Source organism: Photinus pyralis, unplaced genomic scaffold (assembly GCF_008802855.1).
Source record: "Photinus pyralis isolate 1611_PpyrPB1 unplaced genomic scaffold, Ppyr1.3 Ppyr1.4_LG1, whole genome shotgun sequence".
NCBI classification, from domain to species: domain Eukaryota; kingdom Metazoa; phylum Arthropoda; class Insecta; order Coleoptera; family Lampyridae; genus Photinus; species Photinus pyralis.
This window is the reverse complement of record NW_022170249.1, coordinates 70831945-70849227: the sequence shown is the minus strand read 5'-3', so window position 1 is coordinate 70849227 and position 17283 is coordinate 70831945. Positions and strand designations below refer to the sequence as shown.

Genomic DNA, 17283 nt, shown 5'->3' with positions numbered 1-17283 from the left:
CTTGGAACTGTTTGAAATTATGGATTCTAGAGGCCACATTCTATAAGAAAACTTTTTTTCCGGGTCATCTGAGACAATTTTTTTTTCGGGCCTCAAAAAAGAGCAGTGTATAACCTTCCTTTTTTACCAAAAATCGACACACCAAAATTTCTCGGGAAAACACTTTTTCTTATTAATTTTGGTGCGTAGAATCCAAAACAATTCGTACTTTTTCGATCAGACTTCTCAATCAAAAGTTATAGACTAGAAACCAATTTCGAAAGAAAATTCAAAGGGCTGTAACTTTTGAACTAGTAGCCCAATCTTGGAACTGTTTGAAATTATGGATTCTACAGGCCACATTCTATAAGAAAATTTTTTTCCGGGTCGATCTGAGACAATTTTTTTTCGGGCCTCAAAAAAAGGCAGTGTTATACCTTCCTTTTTTACCAAAACCGACTGCACCAAAATTTCTCGGGAAAACACTTTTTCTTATTAATTTTTGGTGCGTAGAAACCAAAACAATTCGTACTTTTTCGATCAGACTTCTCAATCAAAAGTTATAGACTAGAAACCAATTTCGAAAGAAAATTCAAAGGGCTGTAACTTTTGAACTAGTAGCCCCAATCTTGGAACTGTTTGAAATTATGGATTCTACAGGCCACATTCTATAAGAAAAATTTTTTTCCGGGTCGATCTGAGACAATTTTTCTTCGGGGCTCAAAAAAAGGCAGTGTATAACCTTCCTTTTTTACCAAAAATCGACTACACCAAAATTTCTCGGGAAAACACTTTTTCTTATTAATTTTGGTTGCGTAGAATCCAAAACAATTCGTACTTTTTCGATCAGACTTCTCAATCAAAAGTTATAGACTAGAAACCAATTTCGAAAAAAAATTCAAAGGGCTGTAACTTTGAACTAGTAGCCCAATCTTGGAACTGTTTGAAATTAGGTATTCTACAGGCCACATTCTATAAGAAAATTTTTTTTCCGGGTCGATCTGAGACAATTTTTTTTTTCCGGGCTCAAAAAAAGGCAGTGTATAACCTTCCTTTTTTACCAAAAATCGACGCCACCAAAATTTCTCGAGAAAACACTTTTTCTTATTAATTTGGATGCGTAGAATCCAAAACAATTCGTACTTTTTCGATCAGACCTCTCAATCAAAATTTATAGACTAGAAACCAATTTCGAAGAAAGATTCAAAGGGCTGTAACTTTTGAACTAGTAGCCCAATCTTGGAACTGTTTGAAATTATGGATTCTGCAGGCCACATTCTATAAGAAAAATTTTTTTCCGGGTCGATCTGAGACAATTTTTTTTTCGGGGCTCAAAAAAAGGCAGTGTATAACCTTCCTTTTTTACCAAAAATCGACTGCACCAAAATTCTCGGGAAAACACTTTTTCTTATTAATTTTCGTTTCTAGTTTTGTGGGATCCGGCAAATACCGGGATCCCGCGGGATTAACATCTAACAATCCCGCAAATACCGGGCTTTTGATTTTGCTGCGGGATTGCATTCCCTATTTCTGATGATAGGATTAAATGGGTGCTTGTTGCTTCTGGGTAACATATTCAAACTTCATGGTTTTTATATGATTTTATTGTCAGCTATTCGTTATGGATCATCTCCATGCCAACCGGTCACCAACTATTTCACAGTCACTAGATTTGCATTCTAATCGGACATTGGAGGTGGAAATACTACAGGAGTATTGGAAGAATGAGTAACGTAGACTTAACTTTAACTTATTTTAATACTAAAATAGGTATACTCGACTAGTCATAATGTAACAAAATATACTTTCATTCATATGAATAAAAAAAATAATGATAGGTACTAAAATAAAGAAAAACTCCTATGAGTTCTATACTTGGTACCGGAATCAGACGTTTCTGTAGCGTTTTGGTTGGTAGTTGGCGCGGGTACTGTGGAAAGCGTTGGAGCGTTTTCCACAGGCTTTAGCTGATTGGACCCACTCGCATTACTCGTACTCAGAAATCCTTGTATTCCCGTTGCGCCTATAGACTGGAGAATTATCAGATTCGAGTTATCATTCTAGTACCTGAATTTCCAACTGAACTTCTGAACAAACCACTTAATGCAGCAATAGTGCCTCGTCTTTCACTTGGTCCAATAGGCGGAATGGCCCCCTTTTCAACATAAGTACTGTTCACTTCAATATAACATGATTTTTATACAGTAAACATTGACAATATTATTTACTACCGATAAACTCTTCACCCAGTTACTAAAGTTATTTTTGGAAGGAAAAACAATAAAAACTCACCTCGCTTGGTCCTTCACGTTTCGACCGATGTGCGAGATCGTCAAACCAACCATAGTTAGACAATGGATCGCCCATTTTTTTGGTCTTTGTTTACTTCGAAATCGACGCTTCAACGTCCCAATACTTACTACAAGCATAATCCAAAACACATTTGTGATAAAAATATCAGTAATAACAAAGCCTTTGAATAGCAATACAGAAGCGACGCTCCAGTCACTATCGTTAATCAGTGTACACTGCTAATTGACCTTGATCTTGTTTTCGATGGTAGGGATCGACTGTCCAAAATTGCGCACTTAATTTACTTCGAAAAACAAAAACGTTCCCATGACATTTGCATGGATATTTAAAAATCGCTCTGTTAAGGAGGAGGTCATGAGAAAACAGTGAGATGTTTTGACTTTCAAAAATTGTATGTGATTTTAAAACCTACCCTTGAGCGAAAAAGTGAGGCTGCTGTATTTAAACAAAACTAAATATATACTGTACCGGTGACCCGTTCATTAGTTTTTGGCTCACATGTTGCCAATAGGTACATTGAAAATTGAATTGTTTGCATGGTAATTCTGATATAGGTAGTTAATGCATCGCGTCACTGTAGACGTTGTAATTAAGAAGGTACTTACCTGATATCTAAGTCATAAAATGAAAATTAAATCGCAAAACAATAATTTTCTCGTATAGGAAAACGATATTTCGTTTAAGTCAAATTTGATGAACATGCTGCAATTCCCCTCAGTTCTCGTCCCACACACAGGAGTTTTGCCAATTGTTATTTGCAAATTGCAATGTATAATAATAGTAACTAACAATACCGAATAAAATAGAAGGTATTGTAACTACCTATCTTACCTCACTATTTAAACAATTAATAACTAGGTAATTAGAAACTTACGTTTTTATTTGTTTAAGAATTATTCCGTAAACAAATCAAAAACCTGCGATAAATTCCCGAGTGTGATTAGAGGTTTATTTTAATCTCAAGGTAATGACTTAATCCTCAGATATGAAAATCTAAAACTTCTAAACTTGCATCTTCGGCACAGTTATGCATTACAAAAATCAAAATCGTGTCACTGGCTGGAGCTATAGTTTGAGATGCGGATCCTGATTCTCTGAGTTGAAGCAAAGTATGATTTTAGGAAAAGAGACGCGCAAAAAGTATATCTACGTGCCGCGAAATAGAAATAACATTAACTATGAGGGTTGCCAACTCTCGATAGGCGAAAAACATTTACACTGAGTTATCTTCGTAGCTCTGCATCTATTTTCGTAACTTGTTAGAGGAACTTTTTAACAATCTAATGTTTAGAGACGTCTACAAAAGAGATTTAAAAGTTATAATGAGTGAACCTCCTTAGATAGGGGTAAAATTATGGCTTTTACAATTATCCTTGTAACTGACTGACTGGACAAACTTCTTTTAAGACAAATGAGCGTTCGTACCTGCTAAGGCTTTCTATGACGTGTCAAAGATCATTTTGTAGTATGGTCTTTGGACGTATGGTTCAAGTGGAAGGTTCCGGTGATCCCTCAATCTTTCCATTACATTGTTGTTGTTGACTGGTCCGTAGCTTGCGTAGCGGCGGCAGTATCGAGCTTGGTTCCTGTGGATGGCCTCCTCCCGAGCTTCTTTTGTAGGTGGGCGTGGTTGTGTAAAGGGCGAACAGTACTACCTAGTAGTCTGGATGCCCAGGCGTTGGGGTTCTTCTGGGATGTGAGTGCGGAGTACCTTTTTTATTTCCTGGTTGCGACGTGCGACGGGGTTTGCTTGATGGAGCCAGATGGGCGTTATCTCCTGTAAACATCCCCGTTTTTGGAGTGCCGCGTCCCACGTGATCGAGGTTGTCTGAGATAACTGCCCTTGAGAAGCCGTAGCGCACGAATACTCGTGTGTTCTAAGTTCTAGGATGTTTGTCGTTGCAGGTGGCTAATTCTCATCGGGAAGGCCTCTACTCATACACTAAAGAGGTCTGTGACGACAAGTAATTGGCTGTACCCTGTGGGTGTGGTGTTGTAAGGGTTTCCGGATTGCAGCTAGTCATATTTATTGAACTGAATGGATTTACCGCGTGATGAAGAATTATTCAAGAATAACGGATAAAGAACTTTATTTGAAGTACCTAACGTGACAAGTAAAATTAGAACATTATTTTTCTCAAAACAACTACTACACACACTCTATATGTATAATTAAAATTGTGTGATCGCCATATCCAACAATATTATAGTCCCTGGCGCAGTGTTCGATCGAAAACAAGAGTTGTACTTGCCATTCAGTATCCTGACTTGAGATGTAATCTTGCAGTGCCGGAGTGTCTCGTGAATGATGGACTGGGTGAAGCTGTCGTCACATGTTCCGGTGGTAGGCGGTGGCGGTAGTCGACGCTTTCCCGTCCTTTATGACTAGGACGTTCGGAGGGACGTGCTTGGCTTTATGTACATACATAAATCCGTCAGCGAGTATGGTCTCGACTTCTTTTGATGAATGAGGAGGTTCTTTTATGGCGAATAGCGATACGGAACCATGCGGAAGGGTGTGCTTAGGATATGGGATATGATACATGGTCTTGGATAACCGCTCGGAATGCGGACAGCATCTCATGGAGACATGTCGGGTGCTTTTCCGAAAATCCGTGGTTGACTACTGGCGCTTGTGGGTTATTTGTAGGTGCGCCGTGGTGGTCGCAGTGCGTGGTTCTGCGATGGGTGCCTCCCGTGACGACGTAGTGGTTTTGTAACCATTCTTGGCCCAGGATGTGGGTGAAGCTTTATTAATTCCCTTCCCGATTATGTCTGACCTCCCAACACATAAAAGAACGCATTACACAACGCACGAGTTCATTCGTGACATCCATATCGAACTGACTGCTACCAAGATTCAAAAGTGCCGAGAAACTTCTGTCCTTTCGACTTGAACGGTAGGTGGCTCTGCTAGTACTTGTTCTCTTAGATCACCATAGAGGTCTGTTGTTCCCAGAGTTGCCAAGTTGCAAGTCAACATTTTCAGTGTGGGCTTGGGGCACCTCTAGGATCATTACAACTATAATTTTTCAATTTTAGTAGTAGCACAGATTAACTATCTGTGGTAGTAGTCAGTTTTTATGAAAGTTTGAACTGATAAATAAATTATCAAAATTAACTCAGTAAAGAAATCATTCCAAGTTGATCATCTTTTATAAATGATGTCACTGGGATTTTGAATTTTTTTTTGGGTAAACAAAGCACAAAACAAAAGAGAAACAATGTGTATGTGTCAGACATACAAGTGTGTCCCTATAAATTATGTTACTTTTATTAGAATGGTAGGTATGCCTAAGGCCTGATATGTGCCATCCAAAATTTGTTTGTTTGGTAAATAGTACTAGCGGTACAGTGATACTTGTCACTAATACCTTTGTTTATTCGTGAATAAACAAAGCAAAGCTAGGTAATACCTTTTATGTCTGATATTACTTACCTACATTACATCATCTAATATATGTATTGTACAAACAGGGTAGGTTTTTCTTGTTAGTTCTTCTCCCATGTCAAAATAAGTGGGCGAAAATACATTGTACACCGCTTTCACTTGAAATGTCCTTTATTTATTTACATTGACTCAATTTTCTCATCAACCTTCGTATTATTATTATTACTTTTGACACAACATAGTAAATGGTTCCAATATTTCGTTCAGGTTAAAAAGTTTTAACATGTTTTGAGATTCAGTTATTGTTAGAGGAAAAGATTAGTTAACTTTAAGATGAGTGGTCCTTTGGTATTGCCCTGGAAATCTCTATACTTTTATAATGTTATTAAAACTACAAAATTGGCAATAAGATAATTTATTATACAGACTTCTCTAAATTAATATGCATCAGTCTTGATATTCACATAAAGCGATAAAAAATCATTATGAAACCTTCCACTCAATGAAAAATCTTAAAACTAAACCATGGTGACAAACAGAAATGATACCTATCGAAATTTATCAGTTAATCTTGTATAATATACCATTTTACAGCTCACAGATATAAAATATGTTTTAACACACAAAATATATAACATTTAGCGTTACATGCGGAATAAAAATATCTTGTAAGCTTTTATTTTTTTTTCGATAAGGACATCGAGTTTTACAAGATTAGGTAAGTTTCAACTGGGATGTTTTATAAGCTCTCAAGTGTCTGGTACAACTAGCATTTTTTAACTTAACAATAGCTAAATATTTTGGTAATTTTCATTAACATTTTAACCACGCAGCTTAAGCATATAATGAAATGGCCGACCGAATGGAAATTAAACGGTAGGGCACAATCGCACAGCTATTTCACTAGTTGACAATCTTTTGTAAAAATCTAACTAAGCATGAAAAAATATATCATATAAAATGCTACTTTTGGTCAGATATATCTTTACAGATATGCAATTTGAATCTTCACAATATACATGTAATTATAAAAGATGCCACTAATGACATCTATTCACAAATAAAAATACTAAATACTAATTACAATAAAATATGCACCATTTGCTTAACAACTGATAAAGGAAAAGAACCTCCAAGTAACTTAAAGAGTAGGGTGTTGTGAATGTTGAGATCGTTGCATTTACTTATTTATATAGTTTTAAAGGAATTGAAGAAGAAACATTATTCAAATTAATATTTACACAACAAAACATGATGACGGTTTCAACTTATTATAAATTTAATTTGAATTTTCCTTTTCTTTTGAATCTGTGAACAAAAATATGATTATCAAAATCATTTCCAATTTCTGGTACCATAAAGAGAAACATAGGCATAGAAAATCTTGGGTTTCCCTATAGTAGTTGAACTAAGAGGGTAAGGTAGAAATTAATGCGGTAGGTACAACGCGCAAAACTACAGGGGCGGATCTATGTATGACTTTCTTAACAGATTCAGGGAGCAAATAAAATAAGCAGTAATAGCAAAATAAAAGAAGAATTTGGAAATAAAGGACCTGGGGTAACTAAATCCCCTGATCCCATTATTAAGATACAGCAACACAATCAATGCTTTTTTCGCTTGGGGGCTACGTCCTCAAAACTCCCAAAACTTGAGTTTTCATTTTTTCATACAAGGGTGGAATGGCTTTGCCAATGATTTTGGGTGCGCGTAAAATACGGTAGAAGAATAATTTTTATCAACCCCATAAGGGGTAGGGGGGTTCTGTAAGATGTGCAAAAAAAAGAAAAAAGCATTTTTGGATCTAGAGAAAAACAGGAAGCGGTTCTTCCTGGACTCTGTAGCTGTTGGGGGTGCCCACCTCTCAAATTTGTTTCAGTCCTGTACGGCCGTCCCTGGGGGAAGAGGAAGGGCGCGAAGTATGGGCGCGACGTTCGCGCGACGTCGTTTTTTGGTCGCAAGTTGAAAAATTCTTAGCGGGCGACGGCATGAAGGTACAAAAAGATCGGTGAGTTTTATACAATTTCTCAAGAAATCACTTGAAATGAAGGGTAGGATTCACATTTTTGTGTTAACGTCATTACTTTCTTGAAATGCGTAAATTATTTTGAAAGCACATTAAAGACCTAACCATCATTTTTTTTTGTTAAAGTCGCTCTGGAAAGTGTTTATAAAGCTCTGGTAGAGGCGTACAAAGCTCTGGAAAGGGTCTAAAAGTCCTAACAAGCTAACAAGCAGAAAGAAGACCACAGAAAGCTATCTAGTGTTTTTAGAATCGTGTAGGTGTTTTCAATAGCGTTGAAAGCTCTCTAGAAGGCTCTCAAAAGGTCCTAAAGGTCACTAGGTCTGGATTCTTTTAAATGGAAAGATTAGAGGTGAATTTTTTCAAATTTTTCAACACTAAGTTTGAATTTATTTTTATATTGAAGCAATTCCAGATCAAATTTCGTCAAGATCATCAGAATATCCTGTTAAAGGAGTAGGAACTTTCAAGAAAAAACAGCAAACCATCCCAACCCTTGGTTTAACTGAAAAAAAAACGTTTCTTTTGGGCCTCAAATACTTTTTTTAATACTATAATGTTCCAATTGTCTTTAAAGATTCAGAGGACTCATCCAGCACATTTCAATTAAAATTGTTTAATATTTATAATTACCTGAATCTCCAGCAGATTCGCCGTTAGTAAGCGGCTCTTCTTTTTTATCCTCCTTCTTTTCCTCCTCTTTGCCATTCTCTACCTTCTTCTCATCACAATCTTTTTTCTCCTCAGAAGGTTGTTTCTTCTTATCCTCTTTACTCTTACCTTTTGCAGGTGTAGCAGGTTTCGGTTTGGGTTCTAAACTGGGATCTAACACAATCTTTCCGATATTCTTATGGTCGTGCATCTTTTGCATTCCATCGTGCACCTGAAAAATAAGGAGCAATTACCTACAATGAATTCCTCCCCATGCTTTTATACGAACATCTTCCAAAGCCCAAGTTGAATCCACCACAGGTCTAATTTTTCCCTCTTTGTACAAATGGAATATTTTATCAACGACTTGTTTTACGAAATCAGTACCACCCTGTTGATACATTAGCCGTCGTAGATTAAATCCGGATAGCGTGCGATTCTCATCGAACAATTTGATTGGAGACACCTTGTCCACTTGCCACCACTATGTAAAAAACAATTTAGATAACAGTGATGAGGTGACGTGGGACTTACAGAACGAGCCGCGCTGAAAAAGCTCTTTGTTTCTCCGGTTACAACGTTAGATGATCCATACAGAATGTACCTGCCCATTGGTTTCAAGATAGCATATCCGCGATTACATTCTTCTCCACAAAGACAATCCAGAACGATGTCGACGCCGTCGGGAAGAACCTTGCGAATTTCTGCAATGTAATCGCTGTTGCGTTCAAGGAGATGGTCGAGTGGACTGTTTGAAGCCTTCAGTGCTTCGTGTTTGCTTTTTGAGCAAATGCCAAAGACCGTAACGTCAGGGATGGTTTTTGCTAATTGTGCTACGGCTTGGCCCTGAAACAAGAAGATTATATTTGTATGTTTCAGAATGGTGCTTCTGTGTTACAGATCTTAAATTTCTGTGATGCGATTTCATGTATCGTTTAAGTTAACACTCATTCCAAAAAAAGGTTTGTTTTCAAGTGCCATCAGTTGCCTGCGCCTGGTCTACGTTAAGATTCAAAAATATGGAGTATACAGTTTGTTTTGATTGGACTATATGCAGGTCGCTTTTAAAATTTAATTTTACCTCCATTACATTACCAAAAAATTAAACAAATATAGCAAACGAGCTCCAGGGTATGGCTGGAGCATGCGCAAAACCAAATTTTGAGCCTGGTACGGAAAAGGTTTTGCCGAGTTGAAAAAGGAAGCAGTGTAGTACAGCGTGGCCTTTTGTTAAGGTTCTCTTGTTATCATAACTTAAAAGTTTCTACCGTCCGAACAGCTACCGCAAATTTGTATTATGTAGTCCAAAACTAAAAAAAAAAAGAAAAGATTCTGCTCTCCCGGACCGTTTCAGAGCCTTTAGAAACCTCTCCATTCAAAGATGTCTAGTCTAGATAGAGGTTACTGGACCCCAGGGACGCTTTCTAGGGGTTTCTCGGTCCTTTCTAAACACGTTTCCCAAATGGTTTCCATACCCCTATAAGTGCTTTCCAGAGCAATTAAATGCCTTTCAATACAATCAAAAACAGACCAGAGCTTCCCATCATCTCGAGACCTTTTATACTCGTAGCGCCTACAGCCATGCGAGCACATTTGATGATTTCTAGCCCTCTTAAACATTTATCGGTCATAAAAGAACCTAAAGGGATGTGGGAAAACCACAGAATGACCGAAATGTGCTACAGAGCCTTGTAAGACGGTCAACGTTTCATTGCTCTAGATAACTTTCGATTGCTTTGGAAAACACCCTTTAAGTCTCATTTTCCAGAACTAGTTCATCCTATCCAGGTCCTTAAAATGTAAACTCTCACGGGTTCAAAGTTCTGGAGAGTACCCCAAAAACTTTTCAGACACACAAGACTCCAGGAAACCCTGGGAGGGTGCCAAAGAACTCTAGAAACGGTCGAAGGTTCTGAAGGCTTCAGAAAGTCTTTTTTCAGAGGTTCAACGTATTTCCTGAGCACTTTAGCGGTTCTCCCCATTTCAAATCCCAAACATTTTCTTCTTTCAAAGCACTTTCTACACTATTCGATCACTTAAGTTCCTTCCAGAGACATATCCTGCAAAGCGTGAGGCAAAAAGCTCTGGGGAGTTAAGAAGGCTTTTTTTACACCTTTAGGATATTCAGTTTTTTAGACATTTTTACTTTCCGACTACACCTACAAAGTGTTTATAAGGAAAAGTATTGTAGTCGTGGTAAATTTTCGATATATCAATTTTTGAGACGTTTTGAAACTCCCGAGACTCCAAACAGTGATTTTTTGCTTGACGTCTGTATGTGTATATGTATGTATGTCGTTCGTTTTTTGTGAACCCGATAACTCAAAACCGCCTGAATCGATTTTGATAAAAAAAAGGGGGTGTATTTAGATTTGCATAGGGAATCGCAAACGTCCTATTTTGTTTTCGGTCTGTTACAATTTTTAGGGTTTCTTAGGGGGTCAAAAGTTTAAAAGGACCAATACGGATTGAAAAATTTTTTGTCATTTTTTTCGCATACACTAATTAATGTGTAAAAAAGTGAATTGAAACGTATGATGCAAGCAGAAGTTTGAATATTTCTATACTGCTTTATAAATCCAGAAACCGGCAAGGTAGGGCAATAAGATTCGTGACCGCAATATATAACTTGAAAGGGATTGGAGTAACTTTATATAACTAATTGCTCAAGTCGAAATAATAGAGCAAACTGTTAACTTGAGCGTGCCCTAACTTTATCTAAAGAAAGGGGATTGGGAGCATCAACCGAAGTTTTGCCAAAGAAAAATCTTTTAAACTAATTGGGCCAATTGTCTTTAAGCACACACTGTGCTATTTCATTTACCGAGTGAGACTGTGATGCGTATAATATTATTCCCTTTATACGAGTCGCGTGTAAATTTAAGATCGATACAGACTGCAGGTAATTTGGCGCGACGCCACTTGTTCCACGTCGACATTTCCTTTATTTTAATGAGCGATAATAATTAGGAAAACCAAGTGGAATAATCCTCCCCATCGCCAGATTAGATTGATTTGATTACGGATGTGGTGCTTGACCTTTTATATGAAAATGAATCAGTGGGAAACTACTTAAAGTATAACAATAGATCTTCGTGTATGTCTAAGAATTGCCTTTATTAAGTCTGATTCAAGCAAAGGGGGGTTAGCTAATTAGCAACGTGGCGGGTCGAGCACGTAACCAGCTTATTTAAATTAATTATACACTTCGACGTGAATGCGGAATACGAAAAACGTATCGTTTAAATTATTTAAGGGATAGTTCTCGATTAAGACCCCCAATTGTGTGACGCCCATGTATTAATCGTTTTGCGTGTGTCGATCAATACCTGCGTCTAGCCGTCGCTATAGTTTGTTCTTCTTTGTTGCATTCTTCTCTATCTACAATGCGGGAGAATTTTCTGGGATTCTGGGATTTTAAGGAAATATGCGACTGCGGCATTAGTTTCCTGTTTATTCCACGTTCATGCACAGTGCGCTAAACTTTTACTTTCAACGTCAATAATATTCTTTAGCTTTACTCACGAGTAACATTTTCTTTTTAAATTCGCATTATTTATTTATTTATTTACTATCCCTCTCTTATTCTTTTATTATTTAGAAGTGCCTACCTACACATTTATCTACGAACTGCCCAATCAGAGAGTTGAAGCACGAAATCTTACTATAAAATATTCTCCAACAAAAACTAGGAACTCAAATAGATTTAGTACTTTATTTGACTACTAATTTTATTGTCGACCATAAGGTCATATTCCTGCAAGTCACAAAAACTTGTGACTAGCCATTTACAATTACGTAGGTTTAAATGGTACATCCTGTAATTGTTTCCAAATTATTAATAAGCACAGAATTGGTTTATTTAATTTGAATTTTTGTTTATGTAGTGTTATTTTCCTTTTAGATTTGTTGTAATTGCGTATTTTTTATTTAGATTTGTTTATATAATTGTAAAACGTGTAATTGCGTGTTTAAACGTAGGCACATCTGGTCATTTACGACAATAGGCTTTGTTATCGAGCGAAATTTGATTAACACGTGCTTTTTGTCGCTGTTAGAAGAGATAAGAGGTGTTGAACGATGTGTGCATTAGGACGGCGTATGCGACGATGTATTCCTTTGCAGCCGGAGTTATCTAATTTAATTCTAATTGGCGCATTATTTGTAAATATCGAAGGAAAGAGGTTATTCTATGATGGAAGTGGTGTTCCCTTAAATACAAGAGACAAGATAAAAAAGAGAGCTGGTTTTTCGACGGTTGTAAAGAGGACTTTTTACCCTAATTTTATTCAGGCGATCCGCCCTATTTGATTGATTTAAGGCGCAGCTCATCATTTATCCAATATTTTAAAAGTTTATTTACAGGATGTTTTCTATAGGTATCAAGTACTTTCAAATCAATATATTTCAGTTCCTTTCAATGGAACACCTTATATATTTTTGTTATCCATTAACTTATTCAAGAACCTTGTACTTTCATTGCTAATACCCTATACCTAACTCCAATGATTTTCGAAATATAGTGACTTTCATAATAAATACAAAATGAAATAATTTATGCATATTTTTGAACATTTATTAAAATTGATTAATAAATGACGTTTTTGTTGCATTTGACCTTATAAATAATTAGTGTATTGAAATTTTCCTCCTTTTATGGTTGTGTAAAAAGAATTTAAAATAATTTCTACAAATGCAAGGTGTACCCTTAAATAAGGATCCTAAAATGAATCTCGACGAAATATTGTATCTGGTTAGTTTTCAACGAATCCTAAATTCGAAAACTGAGAAAAATTACATTTGCACTTCTTAGCCGAAAGAGAAAAATGGTTAGAATGTCATGAAGTTTGCCCACAATTTATGTAGATTAGAATCCTTTATGCACCCACTGTATCGATTCTTGTTTCGTTTGAAGAATCCCATGGATACACCAAGGTCAGTTATAATTTTTGAGAAAATATTAATATCCCGCATCAAAGCATCCAAATTTTCCTGGCAAATTTCTTGCACAAAAGTTTCTGTTCTGGTTTGAAGAGAGTTTAAATCCATCGCGCGGGTACTTTGTACATGCCCAAAACTTCGTGTTAAATTGTCAAAACTGTTGGCTCTGATATGTGCACTTCCTTGCAACGACTGAAACTGTTTCTCCTCAGTCAACACCACTTTTTCAATTTTCTTTATTGTCTCCTGCGTTCTTACCTGCAAGATTTTGGATCAACTTCTATTGATCCTGCACCTTTTTTCATCTCTCACTTACTCAGCACCGTTATAAATGCTGAAGCGTTTTCAAGGATGGTAGATCACAAAAAAATGTCCCCTCGTACATAGGCTTGTTTTCGGACTGAGAACCCTTTGTGCCTACGTGGAGAAATAAATAATTGATTGAATTTGTGGAAAAGAAGATCGAATTACAGTGGAATTGTTGAGGTTCGTCGATATTTATTTTTCACGTGCCCTCGGAGAGCAATTTAAGTGAGACCAGCCAAGCTGATCATAAACTGTAACGCCGAGTTTTGAAAATATGAGTCGTGCATAACAAAATTGGTTTTCTAAATTTTACCGATTGGTCCGGCTGTGTTGTTAGTGAAAGCCGTTTTCGTGTTGCCATTATTTTCAGGTAGCTCTCAAAGCAAAACTATAATAATAAACGCCAAGGAAATTTTATAGCCCTCAAAAACAAATAACCCGAAACGACGTAGTGTCATTTTACGCCGCAGTATAACGCGTAAATATTGCGACGTGGAAAACGATCAAATTCCGCCATTCTCCTTGTACCGTTTAATATTTTCCGAATAGATTTTCTTGCTCGATTAGATTTCGTCCATAATTTACAAGGGGTTGTTTACGGGTATGTAGTTCAAATTTGACGAAGCTTCCAGACAATTCCGTTGTTTACGAAAGTGGATGTCTCAGTCAATGTTGATTTCTCTAATGTGAATTAATTCAGCTTATTTTCCTTCTATTCAAATTAATACTATCATCAACCACATGGAGTAATAGTATATTTTATACCAAAAATTATTAATAGACTATACCGTGGTATATATAAAATTACTTTAGCAACTACATTCATCAATAAAAAGGGTGAAGAAAATGTGATTTTCCTCTGTAGTGAGGAAAGTGAAAATCAATTGCTGCGTTAATTTTAATAATGACATTTAAAATTGAAACATACCCGTATCTAGATTGCTATGTGTCAAACTTCATTACTGCAGACGATAATTTTTCAATTTTGAGTCTAGTTTCACAAAAATTATGTGTTTGATGGACTCATTTTTCATTTTTCGTCCTAGCGAAACGACCACTCTATACCAAATGAAAACTGATCAAATTTTACTCGTTCAAGTCATGTATAGTGTTCGAGATATCCACTCCTGAAAACATATCATTTTTGAAAGAAACATTTTTGTCTCACATGTCGTTCTGACTGGATAACTCAACGATGCACCCAAAAAATAAATACTGTTTTGTTTGTTTCAGTGGGATGTCGTCAAAATCAGCAGCACGTGATCGGTTTGTGATGAGTAAGTGACTGCATCGACACTTGATGTCACTAAAGTTGGTCAAAAAGGGATAGTTTCCCTTAAAAAGGCCAGTAAAGAAAGGGGTGACAGCAAAATCAGCCAACTAACGAATGTGACTTCACTTCTGGTCCACACGTTGTGTAGAAAAATTGCACGAGGGCCCAGTCGCTCACGACTTTCAAGAAAGAAGAGGCATCAACATCTGGTCAGCCTAAAACATCTCTGCATTGCCCAAGTTCGATTTCAAGTTGTGACGAGCGTATTCAACATGAAACTAAGAAGAGTCAAGGCAAAAGAAGGAAGGTCCGCGCCCTTTATTTCCATAAAGTATGTATGTCTGCAGCCGTCGTAAGGAATGATATTTGGGGTGAAGAAATGATCCTTCGCCTTGACGATGTAAATGATCTCGTTGCAGAGGAGGGAGTTTATCATAATTACTATCGTTTGAAGTTCATCAAGCCCTATATGCTCATGAGAAATCAAGAAATACTTCATCCCAGTACGTAGCAAAAGCTATGGATGATATTTATACCTTCATTGATAATAATACAGACTGCCAGTTCTCAGTCTGAAATTCTCGATGCAATTACCAAGTATGGGTTTCGTTTGAAAGTTTCTGAAGGTTCGATGTTCCGGTGTTGTATTTTATGGATACCGGCAAACAAATCCTACGCGTTCCTTGGTATGAAGAAAAAAAAAAAAGAAGAAAGTAACGAAATGCTCAGTGTTGTGCCGCCGAAATCATTACGCATGATATTCACAGTAAAGTTTGCAACCACAAGGAATACCCCTCAACCGATGACTTCTTTACTCGCTTCTTTAAAGATGCAGAAGATCTCCCAGAATGCTTACTCACCTTTCTCGAAAGCTTGATAATGAACAAAACGAAGAGAATCAAGAAACCAGATGATCCTACTCATCATAATCCTCACGAAATCGACAATTCGGCAAACATACAAGAGTTACAACGCATCCCTACATAAACGCGTCTCCATCGAGCTACGATAGGATATACCGGGTGGTGCCTAGCACGACGCAGCATAGGGATTTCAATGGTAATTTCTTGATAGCCAATTACTAGCTCCCCTAATTATTTTAGAGCAAAAGTCTAAATAGGTTTTTTCCGAGAAAAAAATACTGCATCTGTTCATACGATTACTTATAATTTTCCGTTTTTCAAAACCGTAGAATTTTACTCTTTTACTATCGACTATCGAAGGGGTCGCGATCAGCGAGCAACTTCGAGATAATATTGTCGAAGTGGTCCGGATATCTGACCGTTTCATATCAATCAAAATTAACACAGGCTCGATCACCACGCAAATTATCTTTGCAGACGCACCGCAAACTAACTGCAACGACGACGAAAAGGATGAGTTCTGGGAGTCTTTTGAAACTCACTTACAGTCCTTTGGGCCAGAAGAATTGCGCAGACGTCTACAACCTCGCCATCGTAAACACTTTCTTCAAGAAAAAGCAATCACACCTTGTGACCTACTCTAGTGATGGCCGAACGTCTGAGATCGACTACTGGATGATTCGACGACGCGACTGGAAGCTGGCCGTCGACGCAAAGGTCATCCCATCACCCAACATTGCACCTCAATCCGGATCATGGACGTCTGGCTTGACATTGGCCTTCGCAGAACAGCGTTGGAGAGGATCAAATGGTGGCGGTTACCAGAACATAGTTCATTTGGAACGATGTCATGAGTAAAACCCACAAAGTGGCAACAGAAACATTAGGAAATACGAAACCAGGTCGGCGCTTCGTCGAGAACCAAATCTGGTAGTGGGACGAAGAAGTACAACAAAAGATAAAAGAGAAAAGGGCGGCGTTCAAGACATGGCTCCAAACTTACAACGTAGATGATGACCGCCAGTAAAAGACACTGAAAACGATGGCGAAAGCGTCGACCTTATATGGCATGCATTCTGATCTCGCGGTGCCCCAGAAGAGTATGTCCGATGGACCAAACTACTTTATAAAAATGTGACGAGCGTTGTTCACTGTCCGGCCGGCACCTCACCACAATTTTCTTCGCCAAAAGCTTTTACAGCTTGAATGGGATGTAGTAGCACATTTAGGATATTCTCACAATTTGGTACCTTCGGACAATTACTTGTTACGGTTTCTGCAGAATTTTTTGGGCGGGAAAACCTTCACTTTAAATGAGGGCGTCAAATTTTTTTGAAATTATCACTTTGACCAGTTTTTTGCCAGCAAAGATCAGAAGTTTTATGAGCGTGGACAATCTCCCGGCCGAAAGATGGCAAAAGATCATTGGACCAAAGTGGCGCATATAGGTATAATTTAATAAAATGTTTACACCCTTAAAAAACGCATTTTACAATATTTGGTTCATTTTCAAATAAAACACCTGTATTTTTTGTAATATAAT

At 37.3% G+C, this 17283-nt stretch overlaps 2 protein-coding genes across 6 annotated transcripts in view; both read right to left on the bottom strand.

The window, feature by feature from the left end:
* Positions 1–1718: 1718 nt before the first annotated feature.
* LOC116159481 lies at positions 1719–3185 on the bottom strand. Of its 5 annotated transcripts, none has more exons than XM_031472461.1 (4): positions 3167–3185; positions 2272–2398; positions 2047–2150; positions 1719–2002 (listed from the first exon to the last, which is right to left on the bottom strand). In XM_031472461.1, exons 2-4 carry the CDS (start codon positions 2322–2324, stop codon positions 1821–1823), a joined length of 339 nt encoding a protein of 112 aa, XP_031328321.1. In that variant the 5' UTR covers positions 2325–2398; positions 3167–3185; the 3' UTR covers positions 1719–1820. The 5 variants fall into 5 exon arrangements, with proteins under 5 accessions (XP_031328321.1, XP_031328320.1, XP_031328319.1 ...); XM_031472460.1 differs by lacking the exon at positions 3167–3185 and adding an exon at positions 2898–3110; XM_031472459.1 differs by lacking the exon at positions 3167–3185 and adding an exon at positions 2898–3094 and having other exon boundaries at positions 2047–2134.
* A 3420-nt stretch (positions 3186–6605) lies between these two features.
* LOC116175967 (synaptic vesicle membrane protein VAT-1 homolog-like) overlaps positions 6606–17283 on the bottom strand; it is a 60117-nt gene continuing 49439 nt past the window's right edge. Inside the window, exons 4-7 of the mRNA XM_031494367.1 lie at positions 8892–9203; positions 8647–8841; positions 8340–8589; positions 6606–6991 (exon numbers count right to left, since the gene is read on the bottom strand). Of these exons, the coding sequence (XP_031350227.1) occupies positions 6963–6991; positions 8340–8589; positions 8647–8841; positions 8892–9203 (786 nt within the window). The 3' untranslated portion in view covers positions 6606–6962. The remainder of the gene's footprint in view (positions 6992–8339; positions 8590–8646; positions 8842–8891; positions 9204–17283) is intronic.

Coding starts and splice junctions, on each gene's coding strand:
- LOC116159481 (XM_031472456.1), bottom strand. CDS start 2,830: ATGCAAACAATTCAATTTTCAATGTACCTATTGGCAACATGTGAGCCA. Junction 2,151..2,271: donor AACGTGAAGGACCAAGCGAG/GTGAGTTTTTAT, acceptor TGAAGTGAACAG/TACTTATGTTGAAAAGGGGG. Junction 2,003..2,046: donor AAGTTCAGTTGGAAATTCAG/GTACTAGAATGA, acceptor TCCAGTCTATAG/GCGCAACGGGAATACAAGGA.